The sequence below is a fragment of the Struthio camelus genome, chromosome W (assembly GCF_040807025.1).
Source record: "Struthio camelus isolate bStrCam1 chromosome W, bStrCam1.hap1, whole genome shotgun sequence".
Lineage (NCBI taxonomy): Eukaryota > Metazoa > Chordata > Aves > Struthioniformes > Struthionidae > Struthio > Struthio camelus.
The window spans coordinates 36,811,260-36,832,079 of NC_090981.1; the positions used below are offsets into that span (position 1 = coordinate 36,811,260).

At 36.4% G+C, this 20,820-nt stretch overlaps 1 protein-coding gene across 13 annotated transcripts in view; it reads left to right on the forward strand.

The window, feature by feature from the left end:
* LOC104150110 (myocyte-specific enhancer factor 2C) overlaps positions 1 to 20,820 on the forward strand; it is a 132,516-nt gene that overhangs the window by 39,112 nt on the left and 72,584 nt on the right. For 8 of the 13 annotated variants that reach the window (XM_068924527.1, XM_068924530.1, XM_068924535.1 and 5 more), the window contains one exon: positions 13,119 to 13,316. In XM_068924527.1, the coding sequence (XP_068780628.1) occupies positions 13,263 to 13,316 (54 nt within the window). In that variant the 5' untranslated portion in view covers positions 13,119 to 13,262. Of the gene's footprint in view, positions 1 to 8,189; positions 8,319 to 9,252; positions 10,169 to 13,118; positions 13,317 to 20,820 lie in introns of those variants that run through there. The other 5 variants (XM_068924525.1, XM_068924532.1, XM_068924526.1 and 2 more) reach the window with 4 other exon arrangements.

Genomic DNA, 20,820 nt, shown 5'->3' on the forward strand with positions numbered 1-20,820 from the left:
GCAGTGTAAAACTTACACTATGGCTATTTAATATCTTTCTCTCATCACTGCTCCTTCGATGCAGTGTTTTAAAAGTAGGCATATGTAGGTCATGTGCAGCACAGTGAATGCATTAAAGCACTTAGCTAGAAGCAGGGCGAACTGAGGCAGGGAGGGGTTGCAGAAGATGGCTACAGGAATGTTGTCCCTACTTGGGTTCCTCTGTAGCAGTAAATTGATACATTGTATCTTGAATTAGGCTGCACAAAGCTTTCAGTTCTACTTGATAAGATGAGCTTAATTGGCGTTAAGAAAATAAAGCAAGGTAAAGGAAGATGTACAAATGAAAGAGAGGACTTGGCACTTTATTGGATTTTGAGGCCTGTGAGCCATGTGTCTTAATTGGGGCCAGTTGGGATCATTTAATAATTGCTGTCAGAAGATCAAATTTAATTCTCTTTATAAAAAGACCACAGTGGGATAGAGTTAAACAAATTGTCATCTGAGGTTTCAAATGAACGAAGCTTTAATTAGGTTGATTAGGATGCTGTAAGAGAGAGAGAGAGTAAGGAACAGGAAATTGATGAATCTGCTGTGTACCATGTTGGACCTTATATGACAGTACTGTCAAATATCTTCATTTCAAGAAGGTATACATTAGCATAAAGGGCTATAGTGCTAAAACAGCATGTATGTAAAAATGCTTTAAATGTATATGGTAATTATAACTTTCTAAAATCAGTGATTTTAAACACAGATGCTAACATTTTTATAATCATAATCTTGCCCTTGACATTACTTTCATATATTTAAAACCTACTAAATGATCTTCTATAGTTGTTTACTTACTCATAGATGAGAGTTATAGTATATTTACTAAAAGGACTCAGAATTTCAATGTTGTGTAATAAATATTCACCTTAATTACTTCTCGGAACATTTGCATGAACAAATTCCCAGGTTTCATATCCCCAGGTGTCCAGCAAAGAAACAGTCAAAAATGAAGGTAGCATGAAATATAACTGGTGGAGAAAGGGCAGATCTCAGCCGTGTTTGCATCCCAGCCGTGGATTCAGTTCTTTATAGTACATTGCCTACTGATTTTGCCACAGCTTTCTGGGTCTAAGAATATTTTGTCAGAAATAACCTAGCATGTCAATAGAGCTAGAAAAGTGTCGTTTCTGAGAAAACATAATGCGCATTCAAGGCCACAGGAAAGATTTAGCTACTATATCTTTGTATTGATTGTGTTTTGGGTTTTTTTCAGCGTACTTCTAGGACAATAATAAAGTGAGCAATGCTGGCAATGATCCGTTTAAAAAAAAATGCTCATTCAAGACAGAACAGAGACTGTCAAGCAAATTGCGCAGTATTTCCCTGTGCAAATTAAGCACATTTTGTGTGTCTATTTTCTACTGATGTTTGTCAGGAATGCTGACTTTTTGCATTGGTATTGCCAAATGCAATGTGTTTTGTATGTGTAAGAAATAAAATAAATAAATCCAGCTGCATGTGCTAATGGAGTGGTTACAGCTGGGGTTCAGTAGGCAGGGCGTAATGTTCACTTGTGGCTTTTGTAGTTCCAAATAGTGTTGGGTTTACCTCTGTGGTAAACACCTCCTGTTTCAGTAGAAAATTTGCTTCTACAGGGCTTGAGGTGAGAGCTATTAGGCTCCAATTCTGTGAAAAATTAGAAGCACAAATCCTCCTGTGGAAAATATGTATTAGTTACCTGGTATAATTTTCAAAAACTGAATATGAACTACAGTGTAGTTGAACAGCATACTAAATTAGGTGGGGCTTTTCATGCTTTTCAAAGTGGTTCAAGATGGATCTTTAGTATCTAAAGCGCAGCTCTTTTAGCTCTTTATCATATCAAAGCATAAATCATCAGTGTGTTGTATATCTTATGTTTTTCCAGTTCTCTCTCATGAATATTGTTAACGCAAATATATTTATTGCTTGCCCCTTCCTCTACCACCAAGTACAAAGAAATCTGTAGACTATCCCACTAGGCCAGGACAACAGAAAATTCCTGCCTCAATAGACAAAAGAAGCCAATTGTTTCAGGCACCTTGCCCATTTTGTCTTCCACTAGGCATCTTTTTCCTTTTTTTCCTTCATAGAAATTTCGATGTTATCTTTTCCTTTTTATAGCATTGTCTGTTTGTGCATCTTTTCTAGTTCCAAGCTAGTTGGGAATATTTGGATCTTCCAGCCTCTTGTCAAGATATAGCTAGGAGGGAGAAATCAAGTAGATTTGGCAAATGAATGATGGTGTGCTAGCACTATCAAATATGGCAGTGCACTTTGTTTCTCAGTAGCCTGATTTATAACTGATACCTCATCCTGAACGTGTAAAATTCTACACATGAGACATAATATGCACAAATTTCTATTCTGTGGCTTAAAAGGGATCTCAGAATTTTGTAATCGCAATATAAATATGGCTTTTTTTATACTGGTGCCAGTATCCTTTTCTTTCTTTCCTTTTGTTTTTTTAGAACAGCTGTAGTCTCAGTTCATGTGTTGCTATTTAAAATGTGTTTACATTGTGTATTTAAAAGCAGCAACCTGTCCTAATTTCTGAGCTTTGTCATTAGAAAAAGACATATATTTCACAGAGAGAGGCAGTTCCTCACTCCTATTTAGTGAAATGCAGGTGTTTTAATTTTTTTTATTAGCCTTATTATGTACCTGACATACATTTCATCTCCTTTTGTCCTTGGGAAAAAATGTCTAAGTGGGAGTGGAAGCATTAATGTAGACTTTTCAGCTGTCATGGTCATTGGGAAGATTGATATATTTCCCTTGCCTTTTTTTCTTTTTCTTTTTTTTTTTTTTTCATTTTAAGCCTGCAGCTGTCTCTGGGCAAGCAGTGAGTTCAGGGAGTGTCATAGTTTTTATACTCATATTTATCATATTAACATTTACACTGAATGAATGAGCAGTTAGTGGCTCAGCAACTCTCCTCCATGCTGTACAGTCTACTTTACATTTCAGAATAACTATATTTAACTCTTGACATTTCTGAGAAGGTCAGGAATTAAAGGGAAAAGAGTATGTTTCTAGAACTGTGTATACAAGAGAAGAGAGAAGTAGGACATTTTTGTGTATGATCATTCCTCTGTAAGAAATGATTGCCAGAAGAAGGATGTATTAGTGGTCCTAGGTTGCTTTAGAAAACTAATAAATGTACTTAGACGAAAGTTATGCATTCAAGTCTGTGCTGTAGGAAGGCCAATTTCTGTTTCTGTGACACTGTAGTTGTAGCTGAGATGGTCTAATGGCATAAACAAGAGAAGGTTTCTGGGCAGAGGTAATATATTTTATTAGACCAGCCCCTGCAGCTGGAAAAAAAGATGAGCTTTTGGGTACACTGTGGATGCAAAAAAAGGCTTGTGCACCCAAAAGACCATTTATTTTTTCCAACTCAGTTAATCTATATTCAATATTACTTCTGCCTACAAAGCTTGTCTAACTTCTCTTTCAGTGCTAGTGATGGATCTGTTCTCGTGTTTGCATTAGTATAAAGGAGTAGCTTCATAGAAATCAGTGGCATTATCTGGATTTAAAATTATATCTAGCTGAGAGACAGTCCATCTTTGACATGTCAGTGATTGCTGTGGGTGTCTGAATGAGTCATATAAAATAAAGTGTATTGATGCAAAAATAAAGCAAAAAAACAAAATAAATAAAGGTCTGACACATTAATAATAGTCAATTCATTCTGAATCAAATTTTTCAAGCCTGGAAAGAATAACAGCAACTATTAGTTATTTAGTTTGACAGATTGGCACATGCAGGTTTTGTAATCTCCATGGATCTCCCAAGATTTGGTCATATTTTGAGGAATTTCTGTGGCTCAAAGATATCCACTTGAAGGCTTTCATATTTGCTTGTTTTAGTTTCCTGGCTGGATGCTGAACTGCGCAGCTAACACCATGTTAGGTCAGATCCTTAAGAGATATTGCCCCCTTTTGGCTTGAATAGCTAGCCTAATTCAGGGTGTTATAGGTTGTTTCCACTGGGGCAGGGGAACAGCTAAGGGACTGCAGTACTTTTTAAATGTTGTTTGTTTACAAAAATGTCATATATCTCTGAATATAACAAGACAAAAGCACAAATTAATGTGCAATATTAAGTATTGATGTGCAACTCACAGTTTGAGTCCCTTTTCTCATGAGCTCAAAAGCTATTTCTCTATTTTAGCTTTGCTTCAGGGCTCTACACCCAGTATCTTTTTAACTGAGCAGTCTCACAATTTCTCTCAGTTTTCTGTTTCATGGTCACAAATCACAAACCTTCATTAATTAGCACCTAACAAAGTTCTATGCTGTCTTTTATTCAAGTATCCAGGTCCATATGACCATAGAAGTTATGCTCCTCAGTAGTAACCCTACTCCCTGTATCGTATTTCATCTTCCAGCCATTATTCCAACAGATCTTAAAATGGTAACACCATGAGCAGCATTCCCAGTCTGAAGAAATAAGTTATATAATCTTAATATATAGTTTTCTGTCAATATATATTTCCATCACTAACCCAAAACAATTTGCACCTAAGCTTTTCCTTGACAATTTTTGTCACTTTCAGTTTGATCGTGTTGGAAAGGATTTCTTTCATCAACCCTCTTCACAATGTTTCTTTTGAATCTGCTATCAGGGGAAGGCCCACACATTTTCTTTTAATGAGGCACTTATTCATATCTCAGTTTTTCTGCTCTTAATTTCTACATTTATGTTCCCCGTTTTAAGGTTCCTTCATCCTGAATTCTGTCCCTATTCTACTTCCTTGGATGATCCTTCCTAATTCTCAGCTTAGTCCTTGAACCAAATACAGTGCCCAAGCACTTATTTCTCAGGATTTTAGAGACTTTGGGTTCTTATTATGCTTTGTCCTGGTGAATTAAGCCACAAAATTCCTGCTTTAAATTTTTTTTTTCTCTAAAAAGTTCCTGAAATGTTTCATTTGCAAATATGCATGATACCCTTTTTAAAATAAGGTTATTGAGCTTCTACAATCCAAATCTTTTTCCTCCTCACAAAGATGAAGTGATGATACAGCATAAACTTAAAATAACAGAACTCAGCCTTTGTCATTATACATAGACATGTATAATTACAGTGCCTGCTGAGTGAGAAAAAGGAGGATCCTGGTTTAGAGGATATAAAATTCCTTTGCAACACATAGGATAAAGAAGAAGGAGACAGTCTGTGTAGAACTGATCAGGTCCACCTGCTTTCCCTAAAATTCAATTCTTTTCTCCATCTTTGTCTGTCTATTGCTATAAGACTAATTGTTGACCACAGGTTAGCGACTGCCATCTCAAGCTTTCTTGTCTAAGTGGATGTAGCAAGTTTGCTTGCATTTCTGTAAATTATGAGACGACGGTGATCAAGCATCTTTTGTGATAAGGAAGAATCATTTTGGCAAGTAATCCTTATTTTCTTAGATAGAGAAGAATCTAAAACTTTCTGTCACTGGTATCAGCATTACCAGACACTTGTGCCCAGGTTCAAACTCTGATTTGGAATTGCAGTGCACAAGTTTTTCCAGTCATGCTTGGAGTTCCCCCTTGGGATTCCTGATTCTTAAAAGCCGTTGAGGGGATTCATGTTCCTGACCACAGACTTCCTCACATACAAGCGCTAGTAACAAATCTGCAAATCTAGTTGTAACCACTGCCAGAGGCTGCTTGCAGGTGATGCAATGACTTCGCGCCAGAGATCTTAGACGTTTCCCGTAATAAGCCAACAGTCTCCAAAGTCCTTTGTATTTGTGTGCAATACCGCTTGCAAACTATAAGCACTAGTATGAAATATGTTTTTAAAAATAGCTAGACCAAGACCAAAGTAGTTCCAAAAGACTTTTTGAGTACAGAAAATGCTAAATCATACTGTGTTGACCATTGAAATGGTTCCCTTTCTCCTCCAGCCCATGAAATGACAGACTGAATTTGTAAAATGCCTTCCCTGACATTTATTACACAGCTATGAGCTAAAATGAAATCCAATCCAATTATTAGCTCAAAAGTATCCAGACTCCTAGCTGAAATTCCAGCGGTCCAGTTTCCCTGCTCCATTTTCGGATAGGTTCACATTCCTAGTCACTGTCTCCATTTCAGACCAATTAGGTGATTCAGTTTTCAATCCCTTATTCCCTTGTATTATTAGCTTGTCTGATTCAATAAACTGTTATGCTTGAGCCAGTCTCCCAGGCATTTCAAGGATCCTATTCCATATTTATTTGTCAGACTCCCATTATGTCTGTCTAACTGCCATAGGTACATCATGAGCCTAATCCTGAACCCATCAACTTTGCCACTCAGACTACTGGCTTTCCATTTTTTGAACTGGGTGATAGGTACACACTGAAATAGCACCTGCTCATCATTGTAGATTTAAAAGCAACTTTTCATGGGTGCTTTTTTTTAGTATGCTAGCATTTCACTCAATTGTTTCCCTTAAAATATGCATTACTGCCTGCATTTGCTTAACAAATCAAATCTTCATCTACTCCTCAAAAATGTTGTGAACTAGCCAACTCTTCCTTTCTTCATCAAGCATAGCAGGCACATATTTGTTCTTATTGGGCTGTAGGCAATCAGTTTTCATCTAGATTTCTAGTGGTTGCTTCCTCTTTTGGTGCACCACTGCAAGGAATGACTCACCAGCTGTGGCAAATTCCACAGTCCCTTGGAAGGCCTTTGGCCTCCTTTCATGGATCTTTATCAGCAAATCCAGGTTTGCTATAACATATCTGTGCTGCTCTGAAAACCCTGATTGATTAGGCCTGATAGACAACTCTCGGCACATCGTCTGGAAGGTAAAGGAGCATCGTCTGGAGGTCTGAAGTCGCTCCTTTCCTTTTCCTGGAGGTGTGGATCAGCTTAAATTGATAAGTGCATACAGAGTCTGGATAACTCAGTCTTTTCAGAAGCAGTTTCTGTGGTACGATGACAGTAGGACTACTGTTAGGCAGTACCATCTTCTGAGGTATTTTGGAAATGGTGCTCCATTTAGCCAAACAAACCTCAGGGGAAAACTTTGCAAAACAACAGCAAGTGAAGCTTTTCCACCCATGTGGCATAAGTTCTTGCTCTGAGATAACTTGGTACTGTACTTCAGTTGTAAGCTACAGTGACTTCAGTTGTCTGATTTAAGGGAGCTGAAAGTATTCTTAAAATTGGTTTTAGAAGTGTTCAACTCCAAATTGCAGACATTTCACAGTGCTAGATCTTCTCATGCCACTTCCTCCTATGCATACAAGTAATAGTATTGATTAAGAAAACACTAAGTTGGTCCTCTTCTCAGCTGGAAGAAGAACATAAAAAGGAAAAAAAAAATTAGAAGTAAGGAATCTATAAAAGAAAGACAGGAATTTTCTGAAATTCATTGCTACATTGTCAATATAATGGGAATATAGGCAAATATCAATGAGAAAAACAAGTAAAATGTATCTCCTTAAGCTGAGACTACTATAATAAACACATTCTGCTATCCCTTACAAAAAAAAAAAAAAAAAAGCAGAGTGTGCCAGTACCAGTTAGGGAATAGAATCTTACAAATTCACAGATACTTTCAAAACCAGTAGTAAAATTAGTGAAATATGAATTCAGACCAAATTATTAAAGTTTTCTCTAAAACATTAAACTAATGATTTAAATGCAGAGATTGATTTTTGCAGGTTGTGAATTAATTCTCTTTGCTTGATGCAGAACTTTATTACTCTTGAATTTTCCTCTCTGTTATAAATTAAATGCACTCTGCAAATCAGCAGGTAGACAGTATTACTTTTCCAAAATATGTTTTGTCTCAGATTGGATAAATGAGAAGATTAATAAAATTCAGTACTTAAAAATTACAGAAATTTTCTTTATGTTCAGCCTTTTCCAGTTTGACATATTCTAGTAGTCTGTAGTATTTCATATATTATGTTATATCCACGATGGCTTAAATGTTTGTTTTATACTTCCTGTAGCAAAATGCACGAACTCTTGAGAGTTAAATTTAGCAGATTAAAATGAGCTCCCTTCCACATCTTTTAATGTGGCAGTCTAGCCATAAGATCAAAACACATGAATGTAGGTTCTGTTTAATCAGTGTTGTGGACAGATGTTTGAAACCATGCGATGACTCAGATTCATTTGTTGCGTGGCTTTCTGCCTGGATAACCATACTGTACATTGGGCTGTTTCTGCATTACTGATGTATTGCCGTGGTGATGACATATGTAATTTTGTCATAAAGTTTCTGTTAATGGGCCAAGTTGTGTCCTCTGTAGTGACCAACCAACCAAACCACACTGAATGTGAAGGACCACTTCTATCTTGAAGGTAATGTCTGCTGATCTCAGTGGGATAATATCAGAGATGAATGTTACTTTCACCCTTTTCTGTATTTATCTTAACTTTATCCAGCATAAGGTGACAGACTTGAAGTGATCAGTGTCTTTATTTGATGCAGGTTGCCCATTTATCTCTTTACTGTGGCTGTCTTTTCCTGTATATGACACTTCATCAGCTAGGGCTTTTACAGATAACATTTTAGTGACAATTTTACTTGAATACGTACGACCTGATGTAGATTTTCATGGTTTTGTGTTGTTTTTGTGGGCATTTTTTCGTAGAACAAGTAGCTAATGAATTCTTACTCAGTACATTTAGATTTTAGTTTAGAATCTGATTCAAAATTCTTTGGAGTAAACAGAAAGGCTTGCACTGATGTCATTGATCTTTGAATTGACTTTTATTTTTCAAGATAAGATTGGTAAGAGAATGGGGACAGCGTTTTTGTTTGCTTCCTTACATCTTGATAACAAAAAAGGGTTCGTTTGATTCTTTAATTTTGATCTAATTAATCCACTCAGAATGCAAGCCGCCTAATGGAACAGAGACATCTTTATGGCAAGTTTGTTTCTTTTGTAAAGCAACCATGAAAATACTAATCCCCAGCACATTTTAACTTAGTTTTGCTCTGGCTGCCTTCTTGTTTAGAAATTAAATATTTTGACTCTCCTGTTTTGTGTGACTTGTTCAAAGAGCTCTCTGTCTGGGGTGTTGCAGCAGAGCAGATTCAGACAGTTCTGCTCGGAGAAGGAAGTGGAGAGTTTTGGTTCCCATTTTGCACTTCTGGAACAGTTTAGGGAAGGAAGCACCTTTACACCTTTTATTGTTCGTGGTTGCTGACATCATATCCTTCCCTGACCGCTCTGTGCGTGTTTCCTGCCATTCTGTCAAGATTCTTCTGTGTTGCAGAGAGGGATAGTGTGTGTGTGTGTGAGTGTGTGTGTGAGTTTGTGTGTGTGTGTGTGTGTGTGTGTGTGTGTGTGTGTGTGTGTGTGTGTGTGAGTGTGTGTGTGAGTGTGTGTGTGTGTGTGTGTGTGTGTGTGTGTGAGTGAGTGAGTGTGGGGGGGGGTCTGCATGTGTATGCTTGTGTGTCAATGTGTTGAAAGAGAGTGGCTGAATGATCTGCAGCACTAGGTTAAGCATTAGGGTTTTTTGCCTTCTCAAGGCTCAGATCAATCTCCTCTCAGCTTTGGCAGAAGCTCTTTGCCTCTGCCAAATCATATAGTGAACAGAAGCCCGCCAAAAATGAAGTTCCTCTTTTTGTAAGCAGACTCATTTTTTGTAATGTTTGGGTTTGCAAAAAGAAAAAATGCTGAAGACTGTAACACCATGGCATGTAACTATGTATTTCTTTAAATGCAAATTGTTTACATGTAACCATGTCATTATGTTGGAAAGTTTCTTTTATGTGGAAAGCTATTTCAACAAAGCTTCTGGAATTATTTTAAGTTCCTTTTTAGATTCTCTTGCATAATGAAAGCCTGCGGTGCTATTTAAGTTTTGTAGTACTTTCAAGTTTTCTAGCTAGTGTGCTTTATTTGTGTTTGGGAAGTACAGTCCGATCAGTTAGCAGGAACTTAATCCTGCAAGAACTTTCAAAAAAGTATTGGGAGCATGGCTGAAGTCCTAAAGCAGCCATGGAGATTTGTTGGTCTCCATAGTTCTTTACAGTCTAGCTGACCCTGAAGATGCCAACCTTTGAAGGTTATCAGCCTTGAATCAGATGTCTTGATTCACTCATCTGAATCCAATGAATCTGGAATCAATCCAACAGTCTGCTTTTGTGTATGTGCATGCATATCTGTACGTACTAATGAAATGAACAGAACATAGACAGAGTAAGTATAGCACACAAAGCTGCATGTGTTGGTATGCATGTATGTGTATAAATAGTAAGACTGACATAGAGAGTACTACAGCATTTCCAGTTTGTTTCTAGTTGCAGTAAAAATAGCAGAAATTATAAAAAAGGAAATATTTGCTAGACAAACTCATTTGAAATGAGACTAGTAAGCAAAAAGCAAATGAGAGCTATTTTTTCATCAATGAATTCAAGAAAAGGTAACCTACTGCCTGTTGGAAGTCAAATTACATTTCTTCACAGATTGTGTGTTAGATATACATGGTCTAACCCATTCTTTTTTCTCCTTCAGCCTCTCTCAGATTGTATGATAATATGTAATAACAAAATCGTCCTTGCTCCCTTCACCTTTATTTTCTTCCTCATCTATTTTTCCACTTAGAGTAAAATTAGTGTACTTAGTGGATTGCTCCAGGTAATGAAGAACAAAATTCATCTCATCAAGTGTTGCATGAATTAGTTTAAGATAATTTGGGGTAGATCATAGGAATTTAAGTGTTCTGACTCTAAACTGTCTATAAAAGTTTTTGTTGTTTGAAGACTGGAATGTGGAAACTGATGTGTGTGTCTTAAATGTGGAACTGAATAAGTGTGTGGGAGGGACTCACCATATTGCTACTCCATGAAGATTTGTGTGTGCCTTTCCTGAGTTTTTCTCAGTATTCAGTGATTTTTCTGTACTCATGCAGCACCAGAATCTTGATCTGCAAAGCAGCTCTCATCCGTGCTAACCCTGTCACCACTGCTCTAATCTGCCCACCCTGACCTTCCACCTTCAAGTGAATAAGAGCTTAGGCAGGCGTAGTGCTGTAAGCCGATAGTGCCACCGGCTTCAGCTGAATGAAAGGAAAGGAAATTGTTCCATATGCATTTGCTGTGGATTAGCGTATTGGCTTACTGTTACAGAGAAAGCCTGTTAGGCTCCTTTGGGTCCTGCATGTGCATGGGAAACACCATTCTAACTTGCTCTTTGTATCAGAGGTAAGACTATAGGAAAAACAGGAAAGAAACCCAGTCCAAGGAAATTTAAAACTGTTTCTAAAAATAGCCTGGGTTTGTTTGTCAACACTGAATATCAGATAAGACCGGCTCCTAGCTTTGTTTAGAAAAAAACTTTGTTTAAATACTTTTATTCTACTTAATTTATTTCAATGTCATGCACTTTTGTTTTTGTGGTAAATACGATCAAGAGCCATTATGTCTTTTTAAGCACTGAAAAATTGCTGAACTGTGTTCAAATAGGTGAAAAGCAGCAAAAAATTTTTTGCAGTCTTTACACTTTATAATGTTGACAATACAAATTGTCCCATGTTACATGCCATATCCTGCATTATAGTAAGGATTCAGTTAGGGTGATATAAAGAGACAGTCATGTACAGAAAGGTAGTGCATATTATACTTGCAATTTTGTTTTACCCAAAAAATTAATTGTGTCATACTGGCTAGTTCTAAAACTTCAACTGACTGCTTATTTGTTAGCTCATTTGTTCTTAGAGTGATAAAACACTGAGCAGCTTAAAGTTTAATATATGCAAAGAAAATCAAGAGACGATTGAAGATCAGAATGAGTGAAGTCTAGCTTTTCTACCTCAGTAGCTTTGAATCAGAGCCAAATAATGGATTAAATGGCCAGGACATCGGCTTAGTGTTACGTAACATATTGTGGGAATTGAGCAGGTTGGCTGTGAGACTATGAGCTTAAAATAAATAAGGAAACACCAACCTCTGTTTTAAAATGATTAAATTTTGATTAGTAAATAAGTATTTTAATACAATGTAGAACTAGGTAAAAAACTTTAAAAATCATGTAGTGATTCATTTTCGTATTGGTTTTCTCCTCTGCATTTAAAAGAAAGCTATGCGGTTATGTTCCAAACATATAAATATGAAAATATGGTAAACAAAGGTGAAAAAGGGAAAAGTGTAAGCATCTTACTTTTATTTTAGTACGATTGAACATCATTTATGTATTTTCTTATATGTTATCTAGTCTTTTGTTGCTTAAAATTATTTTACAATTTTTTTATTTTTTAAAATTATTTTTGTGATTTATGACATTTTGTGAAACAGGGAAGGCTTCTGCATGTATTTTTGTGTGTTACATCTAACTGTCCTGAGTTTTGCAATTCCACTGTTATTGTAAGGCTCAGGGAGCTAATATCAGTTCGTTATAAAAACTATGAAAATATTTGTTCAAAACATTCTTCATTTATCGTCTGTCCTTATTACTCTGTACCCCGTAGCTTGGCTCCTTGTGTAGAAATTCTTATAAGGAAAGATGTATGTTATAAATCACCCACCAAAACGGCTTGGAACTTACTTTGAAATGAAATAAGGGAAAGCACACAACTTTTTTCTTGAAGTAGCTTGGGTAATACTTGCATAGTCCGTATTCCTAAAGAATAAGTTTAAAAGTTTTGGATTTAAACTAGCTGATATTTTTCGTAATTCAAATATCACTTTAATAAAAGTCCATCCTATTTGCATAATGAGGGACATTATCACCTCTGCTGTCAAAACACAAGATTGTTTCCCTTCAGAAATGAATTAGCTGGCCTACTTAGCATACATAGGTACAGAAAGGTTCATTAACTCTCTGATTTAGGTAATTTTTCATATTAGTGCAGTGAGTGATACTTAAAACTAGAGATACGTAATTCTGTTAAAGTTTTGGCAATGTGCATTTTGGTGCCTGTCTTTTGGTGAAAGATTTGTAGGATTGTTCATAAAAAGAAACCTTTGAATTATAATATTATATTATTATAAGTATTTCCCTATGCATCACTCTACTTTATAGATGCAGTAAATAGTCATTATAATTAAGTTGTTCACTAAATTATAATTAGGATACCTGGTCAACTCCCCTGTACTAACTTTCATCTAGTTATTAATTTTGTGGTAACATTTGATTTCCTTTCTGTGTTCAGCAGGAACGGATGCAGGGGACTGTGAACTGAGTAGAGCAAGTGCTGAAGAAGGAGACTTGTTTTGAGGAAACAGGAAAGAGGAAGAAAAGAGAAGGAAAAAATACATAATTTTAAGGAAGAAGGAGAGAAAAAAAAACGGGGACTATGGGGAGAAAAAAGATTCAGATTACAAGGATTATGGATGAACGTAACAGACAGGTGAGTAGCAAAAATACTGTATTTGAACATCGTATTATATTTCTAGGGTGACATTATTAGAAATGATTAAAAGGGTGGTAACTTGACGTGTGTGTGTGTGTGTGTGTGCGTGCGTATATACATGTGTGTGTGTATATGCATACATACACACACATGCATATACAAATACACACTATATGGAAGACTATCGAAGAAAAGGCAGTTTCAAAAACAACCAGAAACTTCACATATATTTTTTTCAGGTCTAGTAACATGAGTAGCTAGGAATATATTAATGTAATCCTTGATTCTATAAAGACTGATGTAAAGACTGTGTTACTTTGGGTCCTCTCTGTAGTCCCTTTGACTTCAGGGTATAATATATATGGTTAAGCGCATCTGAAAGTTTTTACAGGTTTAGGGCTACAGTGTTGTATTTTGTGAACTATTATACTCTGTCTTTATTTGCATCAGGACCTTCTTTTAAATTCATAGATCCAAATTACTCATGTTTTTACGTCTTTGCAATCTTTTTATTTTTACCTCCTGCACAGAAAAATGTCAGTACTTCATAAAAAATCTGTAGTTTTTTTGTCTGAATATGAAATTTAAAAAGAATTTGTGTATCATAACACATTCTAAAGCCAACATCCAATAATACTAGCGTGTTGCAGTCATGAGACAAAATTTCCCTTACCAATGCTGTGGCTAAATAGGTCTGCCAGGACTGGTTAATTAATTATTTTCACTGTTTTAAATAAAATGGCTGAGTAGCTCAACATCACGTATTAGCAACACTACCTCTGTTACTTAAAATATGATCATAAAATTCAGCAGTTGGCATCTAAAAATAAAATCAATGAAAAGCTATTGCTGTTTACATCTATGTATCTGATAGATTTTTTGTTGAAACTGGAGAATCACAAGTGTGAGAAATTCTCATTAAAATTATTTAATACTGTGTCTAGTGTTCTACATACATGTGGTTGCAATTTAGGCGTAATCTTCTGTAACCGTTTCTTAAGCACCTGATACTGAGTTACTTTTAATATATTAGTTATATTCATTTGACTATTATTTTCTTTAGATACTCAAGTTGTTTTATAAGAAGTGATTATGTTATTGTTAGACTTCAAGGATTTTTAAATGTCAGAATAAACTCAATTTAACATAACAAAAAATTGTAAATTTTAAGTGTGATTTCTCAGAATTTGTAAATTCTCTAGTGTGGGTAGTAACTTGTATTCTTCAGGGCAGAAAACCAAGTATGAAGGGAAAAGTATACAAGGATTTATGGGGGATACAGTTTGTATTTTCCCTAAAGGTCGCTTATTGCTGTGGGCCAAGCCAAAAAGCTGTCAATATAAAACCACCACCATATTTGATTTAATTGGTTTATAGCCTGGAATTGAAATTGGATGTGAAATATTGAACTGCATATACCATTAACCATTACGATACTGTTTGTTTTGAACTCTTCCATCCTACTGTGGTTTCTTTTCAAAGCGTACCTAAATTATCATTTTGTAAGTGAAGCTATAAAGTAACATTAGTAACATTTGTTTATACAATAGCTTCAGTGTCAACATGTTTACTCAAATATAGGACCTATGGAGGCCTTAAGTCCCCAGTTTTGTCACGCAGATATCTTTTAAGAAGAGTAAATTTACTTTAAAAAATGAATGCAGCAAGCATTTAAGTCATTCACTGTAGAATTTCAAAATTTCAGAAGGAATAATTATCAATAAAACTACAACACTGGTAACAACTGTAGTATTAATGTAGGAAGCACTTATCTTGCTAGTGTTTGGTAATTTCCATAGTTTTGATTAGCCAGATGTGCTGAGAAGCTGAAGGCACAGTTTATTGTGCTTTAGCCTCCACATAATATAATTGGCTTGATTCCGCTTCCTATTTCTACTAATACATTGAAACATAAAGTGTAGAAAGTGTTTCTACTAGGTTTTCTCCTCTTTATATTTAGCATCCTGATTTAAAGCCTAGAGAAGTCGGTGAAAAGATTTCCATTGATTCAGTTGGACCGTGGGATCAGGCTTTTGAGTTTTAGCCATTATAAATGATTAAGTACAACTGGATTTTCACTATTAGCTGATTGTTCTTTTAACAATTTGTATGAGATATACAAGCCTTACAAGCCTTACTGTTTCTTACAATATAATATATTCCTTGAGCTATTGCTGCTTCTGTAGAAAGTTGCATCATTTGATTGGTTTTCTAATTGATATACTTACAGTAATCTTTAAACAATAACTGGCTTAAATTCCTGTGTTATTTTTCATATTTGATGTCATAAATATATTTGAATGTACAGACTAGATTAAAAGATTGCATAGGAAAAATCTGTTAAAACTTTTTGATTAATAAAATCAAGATCCCGACTGAAGCACACTTGTGCAAAGCTTATTCATAGCTCCATTTACCATGATATGGAAGGAAGACTATTCAGTTTATAAGACTGTTTTTTCTGCTTCTTACTAGCTTACCAGAAGGAGTTTGCAAGAGCAGCAGCAAATTGTTGACTTGAAACTGCCTTATTGTTATTTATATTCAAACATAGTGTGATTTTACAGTACAAGGCATGTTAGATGGGAATATGATGTACATGGTTCATGCATCCTCAGCTTTTTCAAGCACATAAATTATCTGCAGGGCAGCACATACATGGAGAACATAAGTGGAGCATGAATCGGAACCAAGGGATATAGCAGTAGTTGAATTCTTCCACCCTATTCCATTGCAAGATGAAGCTGTTTGGATAATACAGTTTCCGCAAAAGAGTTTAAACTGTTACAAAGCCTGTGGAAGATGATTTCTAGCCTTGCTCTTCCACTCGTTTGCCCAGTGTCCAGACTAACTATTTAGGTTAACCATTGCACCTATTGCATTAACCATTGCTAATAGGAGTATTCGTCCTATTAGCAAAACAGCTGTTTTCTTCCACACCACTGTCTGCTATGGTAGGGGATTCCTCTGTTGTTCAAAGTGCTTGTGTGAGCAGATCAGGAAGGACTGAAATAGTGCTGCCCTCACTAGAAGAGGATTTCTTCTGAGCAAATCTAGTTCATTGGACTTGTGTACTTTACTCACCATCCTGATATAAAAAGTAAGTTAAAACAGTCAAAAGAGTCATATGTCTCTGGCTGCAAATCTCATAGAAATGTGCAATAGGGGGATTTGTACTTTTCCTGAAACTATTGAAACTTTTAAATCTTTGCATAAGTTAAAGGAAAATTAACGCAGTCTCGACGTTAGTGGCCCAGTCCTGTTACCTTGGAGTGCATGAGAGCTCTGTCATTGACTTCAGGGAGTGCAAACTCCAGGCTCTTACCTAGGAGGTGCCATTCATTTAATGTTGTTTCACGTGGGCTGCCAATTGACTATATTCTCCTGGCCCCATAATTACTGTGTGGTGACAAAGGGGGTGAGGGTGTTTGAGTCTTCTGTGCAGGATCCCAAATTTCCTTTTAGTTGTGAAACTTTCAGAAATGCCCATAGTCCTCCGAAAAATTCTCTGTCACTCTGCTTTAGGCCACAGGGAGAAGGAATATAAATAACTGCCAGTGTTAGACTAAGTTTGTATTTATTTGTGTGCTCTGGTTACCATTGTGGTATTAAATGTAAATTAAAACTTTAAAGAGAATCCTGTTATAAGCAGCCAGTGTGACCAGAGATGTTCTTTTTATTATTGTGACACTGGATAACATAGTCTTGGTAAATGCAAGATGAATAAGACATCTTTGGTAGTGCTGCTCAGACTCATGAGAGTGCAGTAGCCTTGCCAACAGCCCCTCAGAGTAGGCTGCATACTTGATATTAGTGGCACCAGCTACAGAACTGGTAGCCAAAAATATTCGCACTGACATCTGATATCGGAAGCTCCTAACTGCTATGAGTTCTTTGTGCAGGAATTGCTATCAGATTGGCAACGGCTGCTATGAAGCATTCTGGGTTGTTTGAAAAAAAGAGGAAGGATGTTTGTAAAAACATGGCTGAAATTTATTTTCATGGGTTTTTTTCTTTAAGTGCAAAAAACTTTCAGCTCTGTTACGGCCAACACATGAAGGAGAATTTGCATTCATCCCCCTCAGAAGAGTCCTTAGAATTTTTCCTTTTTTTTTCCATCAGTTTGAAACATTTCTGTGAGTTTTAATGAGGGCCTTCTGTGGTCTACCATAGACAGAGATCATCTGAAACTATCTTTATACCAATCCAGGCAAGGTTGCCCAGGCTTAAAATAAATAGGTGTAATGACATAATGGTATCGTATTACTGGTATACAAGGTCACTTAAAAAATGTCTTATTAAATTCATGGTTTGTGAGCTAAACTCAGAGGCGCATTGACCCAGGAAAGAGGGCGTATTGACCCAGTGACATTCTGGAAGAAGGTCTGGGAGGCCCTCTTACTTTTAGTATGCTGATTTTTCTAGTTAAAATCAAGAAAGATCTGGTCTTACGCAGTGATCCACCGTTTATCCCTCTGATCATCTTGCTCATTAATTCTGCATTTTTTTTATTTTTCTGCTTCTGAAGCATGTTGTTGTCAGATTCCCAACTGAAACTGAGCTGACCTTAGCTAATGATTCTGTGCGCTTTGTGTGAAACATCTCTTTCAATTTGTAATGAGCTGCTGGGGGCTTAAGTGTTATTAAATACCGTAGGAAGGGTATACTTCAATATTAAGACACTTAAATATTTAGGGCACCCTTTGAAAGTAGCCTATCTCTGTAATTCTGTCAGATATTACAGTAATAAATACTTGCTGCTTAACTTTTTCACGTGTAGATCTTTTTATCATTCTTTGATTCCAGCAAATCTGTAGAGCTGTAAAGCAAGACTCACCAGGTTACCAGCTCAACAGAGAACAAATTAAAGTAGATGAGTGCAGTGAGGTTACGGGGCAGGGGAAGAATATCCTGGAGGGAAATGACCGTTTGCAGGAAGACCTAGATTTGTTCTACTGCCTTCGATACCGAATGCTGCTAGTTTCAAAACTAATTTCAGACTTATGTGCATCTATTTTTATCTGTGCTTCAGCGCTATTTAAAAGGAAAGAATAAAAGACTGTCAGCTGAATCAGAACCTTCCCTGTAGAAACAGAAAAGAGCCTTGCCTGTTGGTGCTAACATGAGTGCAAGTTAAAGAAGAAACCTTTTTCTACCAGCATCTTGATATTTTCAGTCTTCCCTGATGAGATGGCTTGATTTTATACAAGATCTGGGGATAAGATTTTAGGATTTTTTTTCTCCCCAGGGAGGTGTTTTCGGATGAAAATATAAATGCTTAACTATGCAGCTAAGCATCAATCTGTTCAATGAACTTTTGTTTTAAACACAATATTCTCTTTATCTTTTACATATTAGAATCCTCCCTCTTCCTTACATTCGGTCGCACATGACAGGCTATATCCTTGGAATATATCATTACAGTTAGGCCCTGGTCAGAGGGAAAGTTAATTTTCTGTAGGCAAAGAATATACCTTAAGTTTTCATGCCTCTCAAACTGTAGTGATCTGTACAGCTGTGATAGCACTTGTCATGTTTTGTCAGACTACCTGAAAGCTGAAGTTTTAAAAGACATGCTGAACTGAATCATGAATTTCTAGAATGTACTATTTTTAAGGTTAAGTGTGCTTGTATTACAAATGTATGTTTTGAGCATAATTGAGAGTGAATTAGCCTAAGGTAAATATTTAGGTCAAATTACTTTTAATTTGAAGTGCGAGCAAGAAGCCTAAGTAAAGAGAGTGTGATAGTAAATGAGGCCTCTGCTAGCATAGTACAGCTGAAAACTAACACAGACACAGGCACAGCCTTGCTGTCTTGTAAGGAATGGTTTGGAAAGCCCTTGGGGGAGAAAGAGCTGGAGGTGGGAAGCAGAACTGAAGCCATTGTGGAAAGGAAGAAGTTACACTCTTCCTGTTATGACAGGAAATGCAGACAAATGTGCTTCCTGACCATTTGCTCAGCAGGGAATGAAATATTCTTTGACCTTTACCTTGCGAACATTTTAGCTGCACAGAACTAGTAAACATGTTTTTTACCCTAAACATCTATTTGTACCTGCCAGAACTAGTGATAGGATGCAGGAAAAAAAATCAGCTCTCTTGTATGTTGTATTAGCCAGTGTGTACTTGATAGAGGTGAATTTTCTCATTTATATGATGTCTTTGCCTAGGACACACATATATATATATATGTGTGTGTGTGTGTGTATATATATGTATATATCAATATATAATGGATTTAGTCCTATCTGTCTGATTCAACAAAAGGAGATGAAATAGCAGAGATTGACCATTATTATTCTTGCATCCCTATCAATTCTTTAGATCTTAATTTATAATTTAAAGTGTGAAGTATACTTGATACTGCCTAACCTACTAATTTCTGAGTTGCTATATTATCTGTTAATTAACACATCTTCACATTATCCCTCCTCTATTGACTCATGGAGAAAAAAATCATATCAGAGCTCCACTATCATGTTCAAGATTTGGGTAGACTGAATAATACCAGTATTTTAAGTTTTTGATCTGTAATTTATGTACTAGTACACTAAAAATAGGATGTAACAAAGCAGTACAAAACCTTCTTTTTTATACTGATTAATCATGAACATTTTATTTGTTATAATTTTAGGGCATCCTGCTTAGAACTCCTCTTTAGCTGGACTATTCAGCAAGCCGTAACTCAGCATGCTTGAGGCTTTCCAGGACAATAGTTCTTTTACCAGCATAAATCACTGCTGTCTCATTGCTGTAAGTTATGCTGGAGGGTTGTAAGAACATGGAAGCAGGCTGCTGAAGAGTCCTTCACTGCACTTTAAAGGGCCTTTCATTTAATATGACATGCTCAGCCGTTGCATAAAGGAAGGTTTGTCTAGAGCGAATCCTGCACTGGTTCTGCTTCCTGGTTCCACTGAGGGTTACTGTAAAGACTATTGCAGCCAAGCCTCTTCATATGACAAACAGAGCTAAATAAAATCAAATAGGAGGAAGCAGAAGAGAGACTCTGACAGGAACTTTTGCCTCTGTAATAGTTATTGGGGTTTCAACGTATGATAGGATTAGGTGCCTGGCAATGGCACTTCAGCCAAAAGCCCCTTGGTTTGTACATGGCCAACTTGATTTTACTATGTCTAAAGGTAAGTAGATTCCTCATGTGGCATCTCCTATGTGCCAGATACCTTCTATCTACCATGCCTGCTCTGGTCTCTGTCTGAAATTTAGACATTTCAGGTGGACAAACAGAATAATATTTCTTTTTGACCAAGCACTCTATGTATCAGATACGGTGATACATAAGCGGGTCCTGTTTTCCCTGGTCACTCACAAATGTTTAATGGCAGGAAATGTATATGGGAAGGATTATGTGCAAATTCCCTGTTTCTCTTACTTTCCTATGTCAGCAACTATATTTCTTTATAATTAGGATAGGAAGAAGTAAGGGGAACCTTGATATTTTGCCACTGACTGGATTGAATTGCTTGAAAGAGCACAGGACT